A 24,228-nucleotide genomic window follows, 5' to 3' on the forward strand; every position below is an offset into this window, starting at 1 on the left:
TGTTGTTTCTTCTTCCTAAGTATAAATTCTTTAGATATTTTCCAATTCTATACTGGGTCACTGAAAACTCTGTCTCTTGATATCTCTATTTGTTGCTATCATTTCAAGTCACCTCCACTCCAATGACTTCCAAAGCTCTTCTGAGTTCCAGTTCCATATTTCCAACTGCCTACATAATGCTCTGACTGTACCTCATCGTCAGCATCTCTACAACTGAGCTTATCTTCTACTCAAAAATCTGCTTCTTACTTCACTACTTTCAGTTGGTTATTTCATCATTCTTCATTAGTATTATCATTAACTCTTCCCAATTCCCTACCTCTCGAATACAATTGATTTTAGTTCTGTTGATGGGAATCTCGCAATATCTCTACAGTTCCCTTTTCTCTATTCCTTCTATAAGCACTTTAGGTCCACTAATTCTAATTACCACTCATGAACAATTGTGAAATGCTCCCAAGAGATCTTTTCATGTATACATTTTTTTGCTCCTCCAAATTGACCAAAGCAGATACCTCCCATTCCTTCTGCACAAAGGAACATATATATATACATACATACATACATACATATATATATATATATACATATGTAGATGTGTAGATGTGTGTGTGATAGGTACAAACATGGGAACTATATTTCCCAATGAGGCTCTAGACCCAAATAAAGATTTCTGTTTTAAGGAAAAAAAGAGGTCCCAGGAGGGATTTCCCCAGGAGGTGGTATGATTGGTAAAGAGAAAAGATAATTCAAAGAAAGAGAATCAAAGCGGGAAAAGATTACAACCAGAGATATAGCATTTTGATTTTTTTTAGATTGTTTATAGGTTCATTTTATAAGGCTGTCAAACAATCCTGAGGAAAGGAGATTTTATTTATAACTAAGAGACAAGAGACATTGTGGCAACAGTAGTAAAGTAAAAAGGGCAACAGATGCCCAACTGGGATGCTCTTGCTACATTCATTGAAAATTCTAACCACTCTCTCTAATTCGAGAAAAACAGCCCTGTGATCTAATTGGGGAGATAACCTCCACAGATATATAACAACTCTTGTTATTTAAAGCTGTCTGTAGGGGCAGCTAGGTGGCATAGTGGATAAAGTACCGGCCCTAGAGTCAGGAGTACCTGGGTTCAAATCTGGTCTCAGACACTTAATAATTACCTAGCTGTGTGGCCTTGGGCAAGCCATTTAACCCCATTTGCCTTGCAAAAAAAAAACGTAAAAAAAAAAAGCTGTTTGTAGATGGCATGTCATCTAGGAGGTGGCTAAGAGGAACAGCAGACAGGGCACTGGGCCCAGAATCAGAAAGAGCTTAGTTCAAATTCAGGCTCAGATACTCACTGCTAGGGAAGTCATTAATGTCTGTCTGCCTCAGTTTCATCAACTGTAAAAATAGGGGTAAAAGCACCTACCTCAAAAGTTTATTTTAAGGTTCAAATGACATAATATTTATTATTGTAGTATATACTATTGGTTGGTTGGTTCTTGTCAATCAATTCTAAAGTTCTTTCAATAAGACCTTCAGGGTGTCTCAGTATCACTTCTTCTGACCCCCTTGTGAGCACTTACTCTGTGTGAGTTCTCCATAAAATAGATTTTTTGGCAGGTGGACATCTGGCATTCTAACAACATGTCCAGCACATTGTAGCTGCAGTCTCTATAGTAATGTTGGAATGCTAGGTAGTTTAGCTTGAGAAAGGACCTCAGTGTCTGGTATCTTCTCCTGCCAGATGATCTTCAGTATCTTCCCAAGACAATTTAAATGGAAGTGATTCAGTTTCCTGATGTGGTACTGGTGAACTGTCCAGGTTTCACAGGCATATAGCAATGAGGTCAGCACAATGGTTCTGTAGACCTTCAATTTGGTACTTAGTCTAAATACCTCTTCTCTCCCACACTTTCATTTGGAGCCTCCCAAATACTGAGTTAGCTCTAGCAATTAATGCATCAACCTGATTGTCAATATGTACTTCTTTGGAAAGGACACTGCCAAGGTAAGTGAACTTGTCCACAGTACTCAAATCTTCTCCATTTACTGTAATCCATGGTTCCACATATGGATGGTTTGGTGCTAGCTGATGGAGCACCTGAGTTTTCTTGCTGTGAATTATTAGATCAAAATTAGCACAAGCAGCATCTATACTTTCTTCATCTCAGCTTCAAAGGACATCTGCAAACAGAAGATCATGCACCAACACTCCCTCCACTTTGGTCTTGGCTTGAGGCCTTTTCAAGTTGAAGAATCTGCCATCAGTGCAGTAGCTGACCTTGAGGCCATGCTCACTCTCAGTGAAGACTTCAATAACTTGGATGAAAACATCATGCTAAAAAGTATGAGAGGAAGGACACATTCTTGTTTCATTCCATTAGTGACTGGGAAATCTCAAGAGCATCATCCACTATCCAGAACCCAGGCAGGCATCCAGAACCCATGACATCATGGAATTGACATACAATATTGATGAACTCTGGGCAACCAAATTTTGATATAATTTTCTATAAACCATCACAATTGATGGTATCAAAGGCCTTGATCAGATTTACAAATGTTTTATACAGACTTCTGTTCTGTTCCTGACATTTTTCCTGGAGTTGTTGGGCAGCAAAACATATTGACTGTTCCTTGACTTTTACTGAAGCCACAATGACTCTCAGGGAGGTGACCATCTTCCAAGTGAAGTATCAGCCTGTTGAGAAGGACTCTGGAAAGAATCTTACCAGCAATGACTAAAAGAGAAATACTCCTGTAATTGTCACAGGACAATTTATTCTCTTTGCCTTTATAGAGATGGATAATGGAGGCATACTTGAATTCTTGGGGGTTACCCTCTTCATGCCATATAATCTGGAAAATTTGTTGGTTTTTGTAAGAGAAAGACCCCCCCCATGTTGTAGATCTCAACTGGAATAGAATCAACACCAGGTGCTTTATCACTTGAAAGGAGTCTAATTGCATTCAAAACCTCTTCTTCAGTTGGAACTTCAACTGATTGATTTCAACTTGAGGTAAATGGTCAAAGACTTCTGCAATGATTGATGATGGTCTGTTTAAGAACATTATGGAAGTGCTCAGCCCATCTCTCCAGGATCATGTCCCTATCATTAATCAATGTGGATCCATATCTTTATATTATAAATGTAAAGCACTTAGCATAGGGTCTGGTATTATGGTGCTTAATAGGCTTGTTCCCTTCTCCCTCACCAAGTACTATGAAACTATGAAGGTTGAGGATATAGGAACAAAGCTTAGGTCTCTTATCAAATGAAACTTTTCACAAAGCTAATCTGATGCATTTAATTACCTATGGTGTAGTGTCTGGAAAGCCAGTTTCAAAACCAGACCTGTGGACAAATTTAACCCATGTCACATATTGGCTAGGTCACACTGGATAAGTGACTTAAACTTTCAGTGTTCTAGTCCATTCTAAGGCTATAAATTGTAGAGAGGATACTAGTAAAATGAATTCTCTCAACTGGGAGATCCCTTGCCCAATGAAATCACAGGTATGGTCCCTATCTCGGTCCTATAATCATTATTGTACAATATGGTAATCAACTAAAAATGAGTCAATTTTATCTCATTTTTACAAAACCAAAATATTTCAATGGACACCTACCAGGAAAGAGGGAAAAGGTCAAGGGATAGGGTGAGTAGTTACACTAAGATTCCTACAAGACCCAGGTATGCTGACCTCTTCCTATTTTAGATGTAGACAGATGCTACCCAGATATTCCAGTCTAAAAGCTATACCTGACCCAAGGTTTTGAAAGCAATGACAAAAGAGAGCCAAATATTATATCCCATTTAATTTTGGTGGGGCAAGAGACAGCCTCTTCATGGAAGAACAAGGGTCCTATCTGATCAAACAACCTTGGCCCTAGATTCCAGGGATGGAAAAAAAGCTGGTGGAAAAGAAAGGAACAGAAGAATAATTAATACATCCCCTAGAGTGAAAATGGAAAGATTAAGAATGGGGCTGCAGATCCTGTAGAGAAGTAAACTCACGTTTTCATCGAAAATCTTTCCCCCTTAAATGCACTTAATTAATGAAAAAATTTTGTAGAATGCAAAAATGAATGGTCTTTCCAGAGCAACTGGCTGATGATCTCAGTATTCACCTCTTTTTAGCTCACTTGCAGCTATGAATTGGCCATGACAAAAAATCTATGGAGGTCAGAGAATGCTTCCTAGAGGCAGACCCAGGGTAAGTTTTCAAGCTCAAGCTTGCATATTTCAAACTCAAGGTTTACATAGAGGTTTTTTGTATCATGAAATCACATGAGAACTGATAATACAAAGAATATATAAATATTAGGTCAGTGCTAAAGACCCACCCAAAAGTACTAATTCATGGGAAGGAAAGGACACTGGGGTACTAGATAAAGCTTCACAGAGAAGCTTGACTTTCAAAGGTGGGCACAATGAGTATTTGTTTAGCATTCATCATGTATTTGGCATTATGCATAACTCATGCATCTCATACTTTTAGATGCTTGCATTCTAAAAACAGAATAATTCATATTCAGAACACTTGAAATTTTATATATTTTTCAGATGGGCCCAGGCCAACAGGCCATCATTCGCCTCCAAGACCTGTTCTTGACTTTCTGGACTTTAAAAATGCCCCAAAACTGAGGCTCTTCCTCCTTTTCCCTTCAAAATCCACTTTTCAGCTTCCCCATTTGAATATAAGCTTCTTTAGGGCAAGTACTAACTTTCTTTTTTGTTTGTATCAATGCTTGTACAGTGCCAAACTCATAACAAGCACTTAATAAATTTCTATTTTTTTCTATGAAAAAAACTGAAAAAATATTAGTCACAACTTATAAATACAGTAAAAAATGACAGTATTACCTGGTTGAAGTTCATTCCTTCTTTGCTTAGCTGATTGTACAAAACTAACTGCTAATGGAAGAAAACCAGAAAACTTTATTAGAGATTTTAGAATGATTTTCATTTTATGCCAGGGAACGGAAATGACAAAATAACATAAGTTGAAACATAGCACAACCAATGCTTTCTTGTACATTAGGGTCTGCTAATTTATCTAATTAAGTCAACTCCCTAAAAGTGGATAATATAGAATAAATTATTATTGCAAAAATTCAAGAGAGTATCACTTACCAAGTAATGTTTTCTCACGGTTGACAGAGCAACTGACAACTTGCAAATCTTTCTCAAACGTATACAGATGCTATTTAGAAATAAAATTTTGTTATTATGGAGTTTCAAGTTAAATAGCAATCCTAAACTTTTATCATCTTAAAAAGTCTTCTTTTAAAAAATTACTGTAATTTTACTTTTAATAATAATTAGCAAGGCTAATACTGGCAAACCAAAATTCCATTACCTTTAAAATCTAACCCAAAAGCATCACTACAATTTCCGTAGATAATAGTGTTTACTTTGAGCTCTCTAGTAAGAATTTCTGCAGCTTATTAGGAAAACTTTTTAACTCTGTTTTAACTCTGTTTAAAGCTCTATTTTTATTTGGTAGAGAATTTTTGGATAGATTCAAAATGTCAAAAAAAGATTAAAGTCTGGCCTCTTTAAAAAGCTAGTTAGTAAACTGGAAAGTTTATCCACTCCAAAAGAGGGAAACTGAGTGAAGAGTTAGGAATAACTGGGGATTATTCACACTCTTTAAAAAGCAAATTAGGATCACTCAGAAAATATAAAAGGGAAGGAGTCTTGGACCTTGAACAATAAGCAAAAGAAAAAGTTAAGGGCCTAATTTTACCAATTGTCAGGGTTTCAGAATATAATTGTCATTTGATAGGTCAAAAGGATGTACATAAAAAATAGGTCAAAGAGTATGTACATTAAAGAGCGTAGGTTTAAATAAGTGGAATAAATCTAAGTCTGTATGTTAAAAGTCAAAAGTTAATAAGAATATATATATATCACCTATTTATGAGTTGTAGGGTAAATGAATTTGTGTGTGTATCCAAAAAGTTCAGATTAAGTATATCCATTGATATGTCTTTGCCAATATTCTCAAGAACATAGAAACCACTGATTTGAGAAGTAACTTCTGAACAGGACCTATTCCCCTTAGGGATGCTGGTTCCTGAACCTTGGACAACAAAAGCAATAGAAATAGATGATGCTTAAGGGTCACATTACTAAAGAGAGGGCTATCAGCAGAGTACAGTTATACCATGTGAAACATGTCCAAGTCCCCCCAAATATTCAGTGTTATTTGACAATGCCCAGATATTTTATCCAGAACCTCATCTATCCTGTTTTCATGAGTGTTCTCTCTATAAAACCACAGAAACACAAAAGCCAACTTGTAGGATTCACCAGAATTACTTGTCATTTAATAAACATTGATTTAGCACCTGCTTTAGGAGATGTGAAGAAAGAGATAAGCGGTCCCCACTCTCAATGGACTCACCTACTAATGGGGGAGATAACATGCAAAAATACCAATTCCACACAAGAAGATATGGTTAGAGTATAATGTATAACAATCAACAAATGGATTAATTGCATTAAGAGGGATAGGGAAAGCCTTCTTTTAGAAAGTAGGATGCTAAGACTTGAAGGAACCCAGGGAAGATAAAAGACGGAAATGAGGAGTAAAAGAATTCAAGGTATAAGCAACAGCCAGTGAAATGCTGGGTGTCTAGAAATGGAGTATCTAGTTCAAAGAACAACAAGGAGGGCAGTGAGGCAGTGGCAGTGGCGGGGGGTGGGGGGGAAGCAAGCTGGCAGGCCACTCAACCTGCTTCCTGTAAATTCTCTGGCTAAATAGCCCCAACCAGCAAAGCAGAAGTTCCCATAATCAGCCAGCCTTGTTCTAGGGGTTCCTGTGGTAGGGTGGGAGCCTCCCAAAGCAATATCTGGAATATATCTGCAGCCACGGCTGTTCAACCACAGCTTAAATGGAAGGGACGTGGCTCATATTCAGTCACCACAAAAGGACTCTGTCATGGGCTCATTTCTTGCATGAAATAGTATCAATAGAAAATGCCTCATGCTTCACCTTGATTTGGGATTTTCCTGATCTTGCTCTGTTTAACACACACACACACACACCACCCATTACAGATGGTGTAAAGCTCTGGTCCGGGCTCTCTTCTCTTCCCCTCACTAAATTGTGTCACTTGGTAATATCAACAACTCCCATGGATTTAAGGATCATCTCTAGACAGATATTCAAAGACCTACATGACAAGCCTTCATCTCCCTCCTGAGCTCCAGTCTCATATAATCAGTTGCCTTATGGACAACTCAAACTGGATGTCCTACAGACTTCTCAAATTCAACAAGTTCAAAGCAGAATTCATTATCTTTCCCCAAATAGCATTCCCCCCTTCCAAACTTTTCTGGAGTGTAATGCCATTCTTTTAATTACCCAGGCTTGAATCCTTGATATCGTCCACTTATCATTCATATTTACTTCCTATATGCAATCTATTGCCAAGTCTCATCATCTCTACCTTCACAACATCTCTCATTGCTCCCTTCTCTCCTTGGACATAATTACCACCCAGGGGCAGGTCTTCATCACCTCAGATCTGTATTACTGAAAAGACTTTCTCTTGGACTCCCCATTTCAGACCTGCCTTCACTAAAATCAGTTCTCCACTCAGGCACCAAAGGGATTTATTAAAAATACAGCTCTCTCCAGGGCAATTACCTGTTCAATAAACTCCAATTGTTTCCAATAACCTCTGATCAAATATAAAATTCCCTGTTTGGGCTTTAATGCCCATTACAGCCTGGCTTCTTCCTATCTTTCCAGTCTTCTTACAATTCATTCCACCCCCAAAACCTTTATAATCCAATTAAATCAGCTTTCTTTGATATTCCTCATTCACTCGACAGCTTATGCTTTTGTACTAGCTTTCTCCCATGCTTGGAATGTTCTTCTCCATTACCTTCACCTACTAGCTTTCCTGATTTCCTTCAAGAATTACCTCAAATCCCATATTCTGGAAGTCTTTCCCAATCTCTTTCCTTCCTCATCCTCCACTACTATTGCTTCTTCTCTGACATTACCTTCCATATTCTGTGTATAGAATTTTATATGAACACAGCTGTTGGCATATTTTTTCCCCAAAGTGAAGATAAGCTTGCTGAGAATAAACTACATTTTTACCTTTCTTTGCATCCTCAGGTCTTAACACAGAGTTGACATAATAGGTACTTAAATAACTGTTGGCTGACTAGCTCTTATAAATAGAAACTTTTGTGCTTTGTCTTCCTTCTCTCCACCATGCTGATATTTTACCTCAATCATTCTTCATGTATGTAACTTTAGTATTAAAGCACTAGCTAGAAATTTTCATGTTGATTTCTACAATTTAGTGTTTTGATCCTAGAACTCTTGAAATGCTTCTTTTTTTAAATGGGAATGGTACAAAGAAAAGGGCAAAAACTGAAAGATTTAGGAAATTATTTATAACTAAGAAACAAGGTAAAGGAAAGAAAAGAATGTAAAACCAAGAAGGTAAATACTGAGCATAACAACATATGACTTCTGCTGTCTTACCTCATTTTTTCTAGTATGGAGGTCATATAATCCAAAGAAGACATTTCTCTTCTTATCCTATTAAAAAATCAATTGTTTAAAATTTATAACAAAAAATATGGAAATAAAAAAGTACCCAACCACTGGGTCCAAGGAAATGGTTCAAAGTAAACAGTGAGAAATGTGAAAAATTCAGATACATATATATATATATACAAATATAAATATATATATATATATAGAGAGAGAGAGAGAGAGAGAGAGAGAGATACAAAGTGAAGAAAAACAGCTAAAAGGACAATGTACCCAATGACTACAAAAATATCAATAAAACCAACATTAAGACAATAAAATTCAGTAGGAAAAATTTTGAAGTTAAAGGACATGTCCCTATTTTCTGCTAATTGGCTATCCCAGATTTGTTTGTGTTTATAGGAGGAAGATCTATTACAGCAGGCCAAATAAAGTCAATACTTTTTTAAAGCTAAAATAAATCAGTCATTCATTTTATTAAAAGTTATATATTTTGAGCAACTGAGATCCTGCTAGTTTAAAAACAAAAAAAGTTCAAATAAGGTAACAATTTGGCAGAAAGTAGGCACTGTGTGACTAGGCAGCGTGGGAAACACATTGTCCCTGTCTAAATGGGCTGAACATGTATTCTGAAAGAAGGGAAGTAATACTCATAGCCCTTGACAAAAAAAAAAAAAAAAAAACATTAGCAGCTAAAACTATGAGCTTACTTTACATAGTTAAAGGAAAAGAGTATACTATCTACAGAATAAAGCTGTGATTTTTTTTCCCTTTGAGATTCACCTTTAAAACTTTAACTATTTAAACCCAAAATAGTTACAACAGACTTGGTAAATGTATCAAAAAACTTTTCCTGAAAAAAATTTGAATATGTTTAATTCTAGCTGATAAGAGATTTTTGTTAATGATACTTTAAGTTTTCAAAAAATTAGTACTATTAAAAAGTTATTTAGAGGTACAAAAGTGTTCACATACTTTGGCAAGTAATTTATTATTATGTCCATATCTCAAGAATGATGACAAGATAAAAAGATCTATCTGTACCAAAATATCCCAAAAGCATTATATGTATTATCAAAAGCTAGATGCAATTAATATGCACAACAGTTAGAAGATGGCTGAACAAATTGTGCTGCATAAATGCAATAAAATATTGCACAAGAAATTATAAAAGTAATGAAAACAAAGAAATATTGGAAGACTTAGAAAGATCAACTGATGTAGGGAAAAGTTAAACTTGGAGACAGAAAGACCTGAATTTTTCAGGTCTACCTCTGAAATAAATCAGCCATATGATCAGGGGCAAGTCAACCAAATATTTTAGTTGCTCAGACAACTTTCTTAGACAGAGTTATAGAAAATTGGCTAAACTACATTGGTAGAGGAAATTATCATACTGGAAGTCTAGAAGCTAAACAATATGGATGATGTCACAGGTCCCAGGTGATTAAAAAACCATGTATTTAATAGAAAGACATATTAAGTGACATAAAAAGAAGAAAGCGTAACCCCCAAAATTATGTAATGACAATTATGAAAATAATAACAAAAGAATAAAATTCATGAAACATCCTTAGAAGGGGATCCCTTAGAAAGGGAAATTCCCTTAGAAAAATCCCCTTTGAAAAGAGGAAATAAAGCTTAGAGTAGGACATATTGCACTGTTAAAATTAATATATACTCCCCACAAAAATATCAATTATTTAATTTAATGGGTCTATGAACAACATCTTTTTGCTGTTTTCTGAGGAGTATTTGAAGACTTACAGGCCAATGGTTATTTAATGAAATTTATTTGCTTTTCAGCATTTCATTACAGTTTTATTTCTAGAAAAATGGAATTATGCAAGAGTTTTGTAGCATGTAATATTTAGAAATTGAATTCTGACATTAAGTTTTACCAAAAAAAATTATAAGCTAAAGGTTAACATTCAATTTTTTCCTCACAACATCTAGTTCTGCATAAAAGGGGTACAGACATACCTTACAACTGTAAATAACTTTTCCATTTCTTTCAACATTGACTACATGAAGGGTTTCATAATTATTCTCAACTGGATCTGAAATAAGATAATATTAAGTTAAAGAAGTACTGGTGTATTGGTAAACCACTGGAAAAAGTCATTTTTTAATCTGTGAAGCAAAATTATCATTTAGTAATAATAAAAAAACAGAAAAACTAATAGTGACTGGCACAAAGAAAGTGTTTAATAAATCCTAGTTGACTGACATAGTCACCCCAAATACCAGGAAATCCTTTACAATAGAAAATATATTCTTGGGCATCTCATAGCAAGTACTTTATAGATTTTTAAATAAGATAATGGATAAAGTTATTTTCATAATGGATAAAGTTACTTTCACAAGTCAATATACTCTAGACTTAGAAGTTAACACCTGGTCAATTCAACATCATCCTTTCACATAGGAAAAACTAGAGGATATTTGAAGGGGATATTTGAAATCAAAATCCACTCTAACCCAGCCTGCCTCTCCAGCAGATTCCCTCTCTAAAGATTTTTCTACACCCAAATCTAGAAATATGTATTATGGACTGAAAGAAGAAGATATACATCTATCACCATTTTAGCAAAAATCATTACCAATGATATTCATGGTAATAATGCAGATTAAACTTAAAAGTGTGCCATGTATAATTTTTTTCTGGATATTTAGTTGTTAAATATTTGCCATCACATCCCTGGATTTACATACATATATACATGCACACATAAATGTGGATATATATAATATATTACATTGTATGTATTAGATATCATATAATCTACAATTATAAAATATATACATGTATATATATTCCAATACTGAACCTGAACCTGAGTTAGGCCCCTCCTTAGCATCACTATTAATTCCACTATGGCTCAATAATTTTTCCTCTATCGGGGAGGGGGAACAGGAGGAGAAAGAAGGAGGGGTCAAGTATCAAACTTGTAATTTCACTGCTATAGGAAATTCCCAGGGGGCAAACTCCCACTGTCAATCAAAGTTAGCAACTAACTCTGTATATGTAGTCTAAAATTTGTAGTCTAAGAGAGTTTTTGAAAGGAAAAGAGAAGTGACTTGCCTTGACTGAGAGAGTCCCAGATGTTCCTAGGCAAAGGCTGACTTTTTATACTCTATGTCATGTTGCCTCTCATTTTAATGGAAGAAACGAGGACAGGAGAGATGAAATGACTTGGTGTAAGGCAAGTACTAAAGTAATGAATAAAGTATCAAGAATGGATCTGGCATTATGGTAGATGCCTATAATCCAGGTGATGAGAGAATGATGAGACTGATAAACCTCTTAATTCAGGAGTTCTGATCAGCAGTGGACCATGCTGTTTGTGTGAATACATTAAGTTCAGTATCAGGGGCTATCAGGTTACTCCAATAAGGGCAAATCAGCAAGTGGAAGCTAGGATACCTATCAATGGTGGGATTGAACCTATGAGTAATCCCTCCATTTCCAGGCTAGGGAGATCCAGTTATTAAAAAAAAACACAACCTGGAGACTGGCACACAATATTAATAAAGCCAAGAGCAAAATAGCATAAATGGATTTCAAGAATTTTTTTAGAAGTTTTTTTATTTTTAAGAGGCAGCTAGGTGGCACAATGGATAGAGCACTAGACCTAAGGTCGGGAAGACCTGAGTTCCATTTCAGCCTCAAACACTTGCTAGTTGTGTGAATCTGAGCAAGTCATATTTCTCTTTGCCTCAACAACTATGGAATAGAGATAATAATAGTACCTACCCCCAAAGGTTGTTGTGAAAATTAAATAAATAATATTTGCAAGTGCTTAGGACTGACATTGTAGATGCTTGATAAATGTAGCTCTTATTATTATTATTATTTTCCTTTTAAATCTATTTAGATCACTTTATCTTTATCCTTGTTGCTATTTCAGGGAATTCTCTCCACTGAATGGGGAATGGCTGAACATTGTTGTGGTTTATGATTGTGATGGAATACTATTATGCTATAAGAAATGATGAGCAAGATGGTTTTGGAAAAACCTGAGAAAATTTATATGAATTGATGCAAAGTTAAGTGAGCAGAACCAGGAGATTACTGCATACAATAATAGCAATACTGAAACAATAACCAATTGTGAAAGACTTAGCTACTCTGATCAATAAATGATCCAAGGCAATTACAAAGTTTAAACAATGAAAAATGCCATTTACTTCCAGAGAGAAAATAGATGAACACCAAGTATGTATTGAAGGATAATTTGTCACTTCATTTTTCTCACTTTCTTTGTAAAGTAATATGTTTTAGGGGCAGCTAGGTGGCATAGTGGATAAAGCACTGGCCCCAGAGTCAGGAGTACCTGGGTTCAAATCCGGTCTCAGACACTTAATAATTACCTAGCTGTGTGGCCTTGGGCAAGCCACTTAACCCCGTTTGCCTTGCAAAAAACCTAAAACAAATATGTTTTGCATCACACATATAATGGGTGTCATATTGCTTGTCTTCTCAATGAATAGGTGAGGGAGAGAATTTGGAACTCAAATTTAAAAAAGAAAAAGCCCTTTGGAGCTTCCCTATTATTAAATTCAAGTCTTATTTGGTATTCAAGGCTTAACTCAATCTAGCAATAGCTTACTTTTTTATTGCATTTCTTACCTCACACTACACACTACATATATTCTATTCTCTAGTTAAAATGGACTATTATTTATTCCACATAAACACCCTCAGACTTGCCTTTCTCCATGCCTTTACTTATCTGTTCTCTGTGTTGAATGCTCTTCTGCTAGGAATCAGTAAAAAATTATTGAGTACCTACCATATGCCAGGAAATGCAAAAACAAAAATAAAACAATTCCTACACTGAAGGAACTTATATCCTATCAGGGGGAAGACGTATATAAAGAATTAATGTGCAAACTAAATACAAGGTAGTTTAGGAAAAGATAGTGCTAGTAGTTGGATGATCAGGAAAAACTACATGTAGAAGGTGATGGTCAAAAATGAATCTTGAAAGAAGTAAAGGGTTCCACCAGGTAGGAGTGATAAGGAAAAGGCAAGGAGGACAATGAATATAAAAGGCAGGCAGAGGAAAGATAGAATGTTGTTTTGGAGGAAGAGCAAAAGACTGATTTATCAGAACTAAAGAATTCAGGGAGGGGAAAAATGTATAATGAGGCTGGAACAGTATGTTGGGGATAAGTTGTGCTTAAGGATTTAAAAACTGGAGAATTTTGTATTTCATTCTAAAAGCAATAAAGAGAAATTCCAGTTTATTAAGTGGCAGAGGACTATTGTGGTCAGACTTACACCTGAGGAAAACTACTGAATCACTGAATGAAGGAGGATGGAGTGAGAGAGATTTAAGACAAGGACACCAGTTAGAGGACCATCATGACAGTCCAGCTAAGAAGTGATAAGACCTGAATTAAAGTAGTAGTTGTATGAGAAGACAGGTACAAGAGGTCCTGTGAACGAAGAGTTAGTAAGAAATATCAACTGAATATAATAGACAGTGTTCAGATGGATAGAATAATAGAGGACAATATCAAGAATCTGCCAGACTCAAAGAAGAGTGACAGGTTTGAAAGAAGTAGGGAGACCAACAGAAAATAAAAGTTATAAAAGATTCATTGAGAAGAAATTCCTCTTTTGCTTCTTCAAAAACTTATCAAAATGAAATTATATTAGCTTCTTACATGTTATGGTTTGTTGTTTCATTTCCTCCCAAATAGTATTAGTATTTGAGTTTTTTTTCTAAATAGGAAAAATATTGTCTATATGGAAAGTAGCAAATTATATGACATTTTAGGATATGGTAATCATTTGCAAACTGGCTTATATTTGAGAAAGGTTGAATTTTATCTCAAAAGATAGGATCAATTTGCTGGTGCATTAAGGGAAAGGTATGTCTCAGATGAAATAGAAGTAAATATGACCATGAACTCTGCATATTTGACTTGCAGTACGTGTAAGAGTGAATTTCTCAAAACAACAACACTCAAACTATAACAAAATTAACCCTGCAATAATCTCATAAAATTTTTATAAATATTTTCTCCCTGGAAATCACTCTAGAAGCATCTATTTCACCTTGACACAATTTATAATTTAATACTTTATTGTTAGTTTGAAAATAATTTTTCTCACATCCTCAAAGATTATACTGATGCCAACAGAGACTTCTAAAAGATTATTTAAAAAGGTTTCAGTTCATCTTTATAGGTCTTAATACCTAGAGCTGTGCCTTAAAAGAATTTAGTTCAACATAAATAATATTTTAACTGAATTAAAAAGAAAAAAATCTTATTAGGAAAATCACTTTTCTTTTCCCTAAAATACTTGTCATTCTCAGATCAGTGAAAATTTAATGAAAGGAAAGATTCTCATTTTGCTATAAGTTAGAAAAGGGAATAATTATTTCATTAAAGATCATTTTCATTTGTTAATAATTGCTGGAGCTCCAGTAATCTAAAAGCTACAGAAAACATAGAATTCTATACATGCCCTATCCAGTGATATGATGATCTAATTTGGCAGATGGAATAGACTCAGATGCTCAGAATAACTGAGGGAGAGGCCAGATAGTAAAAACAGTACAAGGATTACCAATTCCTACAAAAGACAAATTGTTTTCATTCTATATTGCATGTAATATTTAGCAACTCAGGAAATTCAGAGTCAAATGTTTCACCATAATTTGTTTGCCCATCAGCCTTTTGCCCCTGAATAAGCTTGCTCATGTCACCCTTTATGAATAAGTATAATTCCATCTTTACTTAATCATTCTTTATGATCATCCTCTAATTAAATATCACTGGAAAGTCCAGAGGAGGAAATGTTGCAATTTCAAATGAGGAAATATGGCTTTAAGTTCAGCACTTGTGAAAAAATTTTGATAGAAAAGAACTTTCAACATTAACCCTGATAAAAATAGAGAAGTTAATTTTTTTCTTTTTTGTTGACTGCAAAATCACTGCTTATATAAAACAGACACCAGTGTGCCACAATTTCTATTCTATATGCTACTACTACCCAAGTCCAAGCACAAACTCTGTCACTTACAAGAAGATAGTAAATGACCTATCTTTTGATTCTTAAAGACAAAATTTTGTATTCAAAATTATTTTTAAAAGGGGCAAAAAGTGCTTAAAACAATGTTTTGTATGAAGCAGACACTAAGCAATTATTGAATTGAGATAAAAGTATCATTTTCCTCCCTACTCCCCAAAAGAGGAAAGCTGACTCCCTTCTCTTTATTGTACATGATTTTCCTTAGATTCTAAGAAATATTTGATTTCTATTTCAAAAGCATATGTAGATGTCTTTTTAACAATCAATGTAAAGTCTAATGGTAATTATTATCAAAGAAAACTCTTCCAGAACCAATAGAAAATGAACCTCATCATGTGAGTAGCATTTCTTAGGCAGAATGGGCTAAAAGAAAGGTTGTTCTCAGGTCAGGAAACCATGAAAAAAAATAGGCAGTAGAGAAAACATCTGAACAAGTAAGAAGAATGGTATAAAAAGAAATTAACTCAATAAAATTTAGAATCAGGCAACATTTAAACCATCAAAATGCTATCATATGAGTACCACAAACTGTGATAATGAAATTTTCTTTCAAATCAGTTCAAATATAATGTCTCTAATATACCTTCTATAACTCAAATTCTAATATATCATGGTCCCTAGATGATCTAATCTGAAAAATTTTGCTTGTAATAGATCATATTTCCTGTTTTAACAACAATTAAAATCATTTTAGAAAGTTTTAGCTGAATTTTTTTCCAATACATTTAAAAATTTGCATGGTTATCTATTCCAAATTACTCTTTTTACAGAAAAGGAAACTGTCTCTGATGTGTTTAGAAATTGGTATGTAATGTACTGACTCCAATTAAGAAAGCTTATAAAGAGGTAGTATTTTAATGGTATTCCTAATTCACAGATTAATGAAAAAAAATTGGAGCTAACAGAAGGGCAATTTCTACAAATCAAGTTTACAAAGAAGAATCCCAGGGCAAAAGCAGAATGGGAGGGTAGAGGGAAAGGAACAGAATAAGCATTTGAACTGCCTACTATGTGCAGTAATTAAATCCTCTCTTTAAGAATTTTAAGTTTGGGGAACTTGTAAAGGGCATTAACCCAACTGTCACAATATTTTTAGGCTTAATATGGGAATTTGTTTTGCTTGACTATGTATATATGTTACAAGATCTTTGTTATACTTTTGATTGAGGTAGGAGGTATTATAAACTACTTATTAATTGAAAAAATATATATAATTGAAAAAAATTATTGATATTCATAGTCTTGTGAGGTAGGTGCTATAATTATCCACACTCTGCAGATGAGAAAACTGAGGCTGGAAAGGTTAAATGATTTGCTCTAGGGAACAGAATAAATATCTGAGGGCTTTGAACTCAGGGATTCCTGATTTTAGGCCTGGGACTCTATTAGCTATGACACCTAGTTGCCATAATGCCACGAATCATTCATTCAACACCCTGCTAGGAACTAAAGGGGAGGCAAAGTTGTGATGACTGTCCTCCTGAAGCTGACAGTCCAGAGGTAGGTAAGACACATGGACAAATTAAAGCACAATAATTAAAGTACCTAGGGCAGTTAGGTGGCACAGTAGATAGAGCATTGATCATGGTTTCAGGAGAACCTGGGTTCAAATCCAGGCTCAGACATTTGATATTTACTAGCTATGTTGTGACCCTGGAAAAATTACCTAACACTGATTGCATCACCAAAAAAAAAAAAGAATTATAACACCAAATAGAAGAGCTGGGCTTGGAGACAAATAACTTGGATTCAAATACTACCTCTGCAACTTACTGCCTGTGTGAATTTTAGCAAATAACTTTAATTCAATATATTAGAGAATCTCTCAAAATAAAGAGCTATGTGCAATCTACTGTTCTTTCCACAAACTCTTATCAAATATTACAATTTCCTTCAACAAAATAGCAATGCTTCTAGTGATTGGGGAAAAAAGTGAATGGCAAGGACAAAATGTTATATTTATCAATTTCCCTAAAATTAGCATAATTTCCACTAGATTCATCCAATTCCTCTTGAGATTCTAGTTTTGACTCTTTCCTCTCTGTTACACACACACACACACACACACACACACACACACACACACACACACACACACACACACTGCCATTTTTTTCTATCTATTCCCCCCTTATCACTCCCACTGTCACCATTCTAGATATTTTAAATTATCTTAGAGCTGGAATAGACCTCAAAGACTATAATATTCTACACATATCCAAATAGGAAACAACATCACACACACCCCATCCACCCTTCATTTAGTGGTGTCTGGCAAAGAGCAACTCACTTCTAAGACACTAGATTTCACTTTAGCATAGTTCTACTTTCTAGAAAATTATCTTTATTGCAATCTGAATCCAATTTATACTAATTCTGCCTTCTGAAATCAAGCTGAATAAGTCTGTTTCCTCAACTACAAGACAATCCTGCCAATACTTTAGGACAGCCATCATATTTCTTCTAAGAGTTCTCTGCTCAAGGCTAAGAATACCCAGTTCCTTCATTGGATTCATCCATCAAAAGATGGAAAGATAGATCCAGCATAGTCTACACATTCCCTTCTGGGAATTGTGGGCTGTGTTCCAGATTGCCTATGTCCTTCCTAAAAGGTGCCCATAACCGAATTCAAAATTCTCCATGGGATCAGACAAAAGCAGAGAATAGCAGAATTAAGTTCTGATTTTAGACCCTTGTCCACTATAAACAAAGTTTAAAATTGTATTCTTTTTTGGCTACTATATTGCTATGTTGTTTATCCATATGGACACTATAGCCCACTAAGAGAATCAATTCTTTTTTCACAAATAGTGGTTGCAATTAGCAGGGATATTTGTAGAATTAACTCTGGGTGTTTAAATGATTCCAGATTCTTTTATGATGATAACAAAAGAAGATCTCCTCCTTACCAAAAGATAAATAAAAAGGATGAACTTAAAAATGGGAAATAATGTTTCAAAGCAAATATGTTTTGTTGAAACTTTTTCTTGAAAAATGAAACTAAGAATTATTTTTCATGAGTTTATTGTGTCATACTTAATAAAAATTTGGCTTTAACTGCATCTGCATGATAATTCTTGGAATGAACAAAAATTAAATCAAGTAGTGATTTTCTTGATATAAATTTTTGATAATAATGTCCAATATACCAATCCTTTGTTTCAAGTTTTACTTTAGAAGCAAGCATATTGCAAAAATATTTAATAAGGGATTCATCAGTTTTCTCAAGGGTCTCTCAATCCTTTGATATTCAAATCATTCTTTTAAAAAAGCCTCCTGATCAATAAAATATGGAAAGGACACTGATACTAGTGTTTAGTGAGGAAAGATGTGATTACATGAATAGGAATTAATTTGAGAAGTTAGTTCTTTAGTAAATTATTTTTAAATTATGATTTTTTTGCTTTCCCATCTAATCTCATTGAGAATCAGCTTGACGTAGTAGCCTTAGGCCTCAAGTGAGAAATTCTAGAATTCAAATTCCACCTTGAAAACAAATTGTCGTTTGAGCAAGTCACTTTAGAATCCCAGGAAACTCTAAGAATATAAATTATAGAACAGTTGGTGATTTATATTGTGAAAGGGAGTTTCATTTCTGTGAATGCTCTACACTTCTACAGAAATCACCAACAATTTCCCTCCAAAACAAAAACAAAAACAAAAAAAAATTCCCAGCTACATGAATAACAGATAACAAAACCCCCTAACATAGACTAACGTAGTCAATTATTAAAACTCAAGCAAATAATAAAGGAAAAGTAATTAAATAGGGGACTATGAGGTATTAGTAAAGATGCTTCTGAGTTTGATTAGTGGCAATATAATTCAAAAATGTTTTAACTCATTGAAATGGGTTCCATATACCAGCTGCCCAATATAAATTGACAAGGTACTCATAGGTACAGAGGTCAAATGTTGCCTATAAGCAGATTTATCCCCCTCCAAAAAAAGTATATACAAAGATCTCTCTGAATATAAGGCAACTTTTTATAATGATTAGAGGGCAGGTTCTGCATTTTACTCCACATCCCCCTCCCCCTTTTAAATCTATAAGGCACAATATTTAAGCTCTAGATCTTGTTTACAGAAAACAGTGATTTTTTAAAAAGGCCTTTCTTTTTTTAGATTGAACTAAATTTGTTCTATCCTTATCATGACCCTGTTTTCCCCATCTCTCCATTCTGGCTTTGCTTGATTTTCTCCCTAACCGGTATCAGTCACTGCCTTGATTCTACCTGTTCTATGGACTTCTATTTCTACCCTCCTAATCCTCAGCCCTAGGCATAAGTAAAATCCATGCCATCCAAGTTTTCTGCTCCTATTCCCAGACTGTTAAATCTCAACAATGAAAACAATGACTAATTTCACCATCATACACACACATGTTACATAACTTCAGCTGGGTCCTCACAACTTCTCAGTAATTGTTAGGTAAATCATTGGCAGTAGTCCTTTATTAGGTGTCTCCCAACTTCCAATTAATTATTCCACCTTCTAATTCAAAGATACTCACTTGCTCAAAAATCTTCAACTGCCCCTAGGCATCTAGCAAATATAGTCCATTGTCCTCCACAAATGGCTCTCATTTTAAGAAAAGTTCTCTGATATATATATATATATATATATATATATATATATATGCTCTACATTCTAGCTAAATTGGAAATGAATTCACTCTTCCCAGAACATTCATGGCATTTTGTTGATTTTCTTAAGTATTTATCAAATTTTTATATTATGGTTATTGTATTGTAAGTACATTATTTTATTATCATTATTTGTATGACCTCTCCTGGAAGATTATATAAACTCCTTGAGGGCAGAGACCTTATCTTATTTATCTCTTTCTCTCTCCCAAAATTTAGTATAGCTCCTTTTTAAATAAATACTTCTAAAATAGATGAATTAATAATAATAATAAATAGTAATATTTAAAGTTTGCAAGGCATTGTATTATTTCATTTAATCCTATGGACAATCCTGTGAAGTGGGTAACTCAGTTTGAGAGGTAAAGGTGACTAGCCTGGAGTGATATAGTTAAAATACCCAAGTAGAAAATTCTTTTAGTCATGGAAAATTTAACAAAGCCAAGACTCCAATAGAGCTTTATCAGTAAATTCCTTATTGAAATGTGTGGCATTTCACATTTCAAGTAATTTTTAATTAACAGTCACTTGTCACTTAGTCATCTAGACTACATGCTAAAAGAGAGTGTTATTTTGTGGTTGAAAATAGGTAGACCAGGGGCAACTATGTGGAACAGTGGATAGAGCACTGGCCCTGGAGTCAGGAGTTCAAATTTAGCCTCAGACACTTAATATTACCTAGCTGTGTGACCTTGGGCAAGTCACTTAATCCCATTGCCTTGTAAAAACCTAAAAATAAAGAAAATAGGTAGACCTGTAATTGCTTGATTTTAAAAATATAATGCCTGGATAATATCTAGGATAGACAAATAAAATAGAAACTAATTTGCTATGTAAAAACACATATTGTAATTAGTAGCATTACTAATGACATTATAGATTATTAGCATATCAAGACACCTCCTTTAATGAACACAGGTTAAATAGTTTCATAAATCGTTCATATTGCCATAGTAAAGATTTGTTTTATTCTCTTCCTTTCTCTTCACAACAAAGTACTTTCATCCAAGAATAATGCATCTGGGAAACAAATTAAACTTTAGACTCTGCAAAGTTACATTATTTCTATATTTATTGGAAGTGAACAACTGACAAAAAAAAGTCAAATACATAAAAATAAATCTAAAATCTCCTGTCCTAAAATATAGTAGCTGCAGGAGGAACAGAATTCTATTACATGAAGAGATACATCACTAAAAAGTCATTGTGGAGCAACTAGCTACTGTAATGGATAGAATTCCAACCCTGATACTTATTAGCTGTGTGATCTTGGGCAAGTCACTTAACCCCATTACCTCACCCAAAAAAAATGGAAGAAAAAAGAAATCATCAATATCAAGTATTTTCAAGAGAATAAGAAGAGAGAATTAGGGAAAATAAGAATATGGATAGCAGAAAACTAAATAAAGCAGGCTGGGTCAAAGGCAAAGAGATAGGGAGGAACAATAGTGAACTAAAATACAGACACTATTCTCCTTCACCCACTCTCCTTCCAACTAAACTGGCTAATAATTACCTTATTTCTTTCTTTCCTTCCCCACCTTCCATGCTTTTATACGGTCTGGTTTCAGAAGTAATTCTTTCTACCTCTCTACCTCTTGAAACTCTACCTTTCTTCAAGGCCTACCCTTTAAGAAGCTTTCCTTGAACCTCTGAGAAAGAAATGATTTCCTCCCTCTTTCATATTCTTCTTTAGTGTGTCCTGATCACTTATCTCTTTCTAACTCATATTATAACTATCTGTTTAAAGGTTATAGTCCCCTGTAAGACTACAAATTCCCTGAGGTTAGGAAATGTAAATTTTCATCTCTCTATCCCTACTATTGAGAGCATGGCAGATGCTTGTGAAATATTTAACTGAATTGAGGTAAATGGTTTATTTGGAATAGTAGGTTTCAGGAGCACCAGTAAATGGAGAAAAAGCATTATAAAAATGTAAAGTGAGGGAAAATAACTCAGCAATATCCTTTAATAACTTTTGGAGTTGAAACCAAGTCAGTCAAAATCTCCATCATGGAAGGGAAATAGATTCATGGAAGAAGCTTAGAAATTCATTTTTCCTTTTTTCTCCTATTATTTCTCCCATTATTATTTGTCCAAGCTGAAAACTAAAACTTCATTTGTCTGTGATCTGTACCAATATTTCCTGGGGTGGGGGGGGGGGTAGAATTAAGACAGCAGGAAAGGATTTCATTATCTTATTGCCATCTACTTTTTAATCAGCACCAATAGAATGGAAGTTCCCAGGCAGCAGAAATTGTTTTCATCCTTTGTACTTATATCTCTAGCACCTAACAGTGTCTAATACACAGTAGGCAATTAATAAATGTTCTCAAGTTCATAGGTTGGGTCATGGATGAATATCTGGTCCATATCCAAATTGTTCTTAGCCCTATATGCAACTTCTATTCTAAAGTAGGGAATTAATAAATGCTTGTTTATTGAGGTAAATGAAGTTCTCGAGTTGGCAGTTTGGGTCATGGAGGAATATTTGGTCCCCACTCAAAATGTTCTAAGTTAGGAAGTCCTACATTTCACCTCTCATTTACATCATTGGTATAAATAATCCAAATACCTGGATGGAGATTGTGCAGCTGGAGAAAGACATGTTTCTTTCAATGGGTGTATTTTTTTTACCTATTTTTCTCCATATTGTGTGGGCTGTTTTATTTGGCAGAGTCCTCTAGGTAGCTTCATTCAGCTGCCTAGTGAACTTTTCCCACTAGGAAAAAGCCCAACTCTGAAGTCTGTTAGAGGAACCTGACCTCCACTGGGTATCTGCAGGAATCAAGGCCGGTGGTCTGGGTATGGGTCTGGGTCTGGCTCTAGGTCTAGGTCTAGGTCTAGGTCCAGATCTGGGTCTGGATCTGGGTCCAAGTCTAGGTCTAGGTCCAGATCTGGGTCTGTGTCCAAGTCTAAGTCTAAGTCTAAGTCTAAGTCTAAGTCTAAGTCTAAGTCTAAGTCTAGGTCTAGGTCTAGGTCTAGGTCTAGGTCTAGGTCTAGATCTAGGTCTGACTCTGGCTCTGGCTCTAGCTCTGGCTCTAGATCTAGGTCTAGGTCCAGATCTGGGTCTGGGTCCAAGTCTAGGTCTAGGTCTAGGTCTGGGTCTGGGTCTGGGTCCAGGTCTGGTCATTCCAGGATGCTAGGGAATAAAGATCTCAAAGTGAGCCGCTCAACCTTAGTCTGCAAGGGCGTGAGGCTTGGGTGGAACAGAGGTCCGTGATGCACACCCTCCTCCCCTGTGCCGGGCAGCCCCATTCCCACCCCTCCTCCCCAGTCCTCTGACAGCCAGACTACCCAAGTCGTGAAACATCTGGAGACACCCCTCACGAGGAGGAGGAGGAGGAGGAGGAGGAGGAGAAGAGTGCATTTTATTTCTTCTATTGGTTGTACTCTGACCATCATTAATAGCACCATCTATTTTCCACCGACCCCCCAACTTGTCTTCTTTAGGGACCTTTAAAGAAAAAAATAATAATAATGATATCAGCAGCCTGCGGCCGCTTCCTTTCCTCCTCACCTAAGTCTGCCTTTGGGCCAGACAGACGCTCGGCCAGCCACGGGGCCACATCCTGATGCAGATCAAAAGCGGCGCTCAGCTGGAGAAGCATAGTGCCAAGCTAGGCTGCCGCGGTTGCGGGGGGCCTGGACGGCTGCGGGGGGCCTGGACCCGCTCCAGCCCACGCGCCGGGCGCATTCCGGACGCTGTCTGCGTCGCCCTTTGCGTCTCAGGAGTTTTCGGTACGATCCTCTCCCTCCTCCCTCCTTCCTCCTCCTCCTCCCCCTCCCCTTCCTCCCTCCTCCTCCTCCTCCTCCTCCTCCTCCTCCTCCTCCTCCTCCACGCTGCTCCCAGGCCATAGCTTTCGGTTTTGTTCTGCTCGCGGTGCTGTCTCCACCCACTGGCGCCCGCGCTTGTCAGTCCTGAGCCCTGGTCGGGGGGGCAGCCTCACCAGGGAAGCACCTGGCTCCCCAAGAAAAGGGAAGGGAGGCCAAAGAAGGGACCTGTCTGTCAG

General features: G+C 35.8%; 1 protein-coding gene and 1 long non-coding RNA gene across 3 annotated transcripts in view; one reads left to right on the top strand and one right to left on the bottom strand.

Annotated features, from left to right (window-relative positions):
- Window positions 1-6: 6 nt before the first annotated feature.
- Window positions 7-23,893, bottom strand: GSAP (gamma-secretase activating protein). 2 transcript variants are annotated; one of them, XM_074194005.1, is made up of 5 exons: window positions 23,736-23,893; window positions 10,502-10,578; window positions 8,507-8,563; window positions 5,128-5,197; window positions 7-4,905 (listed from the first exon to the last, which is right to left on the bottom strand). In XM_074194005.1, exons 1-5 carry the CDS (start codon window positions 23,824-23,826, stop codon window positions 4,820-4,822), a joined length of 381 nt encoding a protein of 126 aa, XP_074050106.1. In that variant the 5' UTR covers window positions 23,827-23,893; the 3' UTR covers window positions 7-4,819. The 2 variants fall into 2 exon arrangements, with proteins under 2 accessions (XP_074050106.1, XP_074050105.1); XM_074194004.1 differs by having other exon boundaries at window positions 7-4,908.
- LOC141493106 (uncharacterized) overlaps window positions 23,880-24,228 on the top strand; it is a 36,023-nt gene continuing 35,674 nt past the window's right edge. The window contains exon 1 of the long non-coding RNA XR_012470116.1: window positions 23,880-23,956. This is a non-coding gene — a long non-coding RNA (uncharacterized LOC141493106). The remainder of the gene's footprint in view (window positions 23,957-24,228) is intronic.

The sequence above is a fragment of the Macrotis lagotis genome, chromosome 7 (assembly GCF_037893015.1).
Source record: "Macrotis lagotis isolate mMagLag1 chromosome 7, bilby.v1.9.chrom.fasta, whole genome shotgun sequence".
In the NCBI taxonomy this organism is placed as follows: Eukaryota; Metazoa; Chordata; class Mammalia; order Peramelemorphia; family Peramelidae; genus Macrotis; species Macrotis lagotis.

Excerpts from the sequence above, each read along its gene's own strand:
- GSAP (XM_074194004.1), bottom strand. The coding sequence starts at position 23,826 with ATGCTTCTCCAGCTGAGCGCCGCTTTTGATCTGCATCAGGATGTGGCC. Across the intron at positions 8,564-10,501 it reads AAGTTATTTACAGTTGTAAG|GATAAGAAGAGAAATGTCTT; the intron begins GTATGTCTGTAC and ends ATTTTTTAATAG. Across the intron at positions 5,198-8,506 it reads TCCATACTAGAAAAAATGAG|CATCTGTATACGTTTGAGAA; the intron begins GTAAGACAGCAG and ends ATTTCTAAATAG.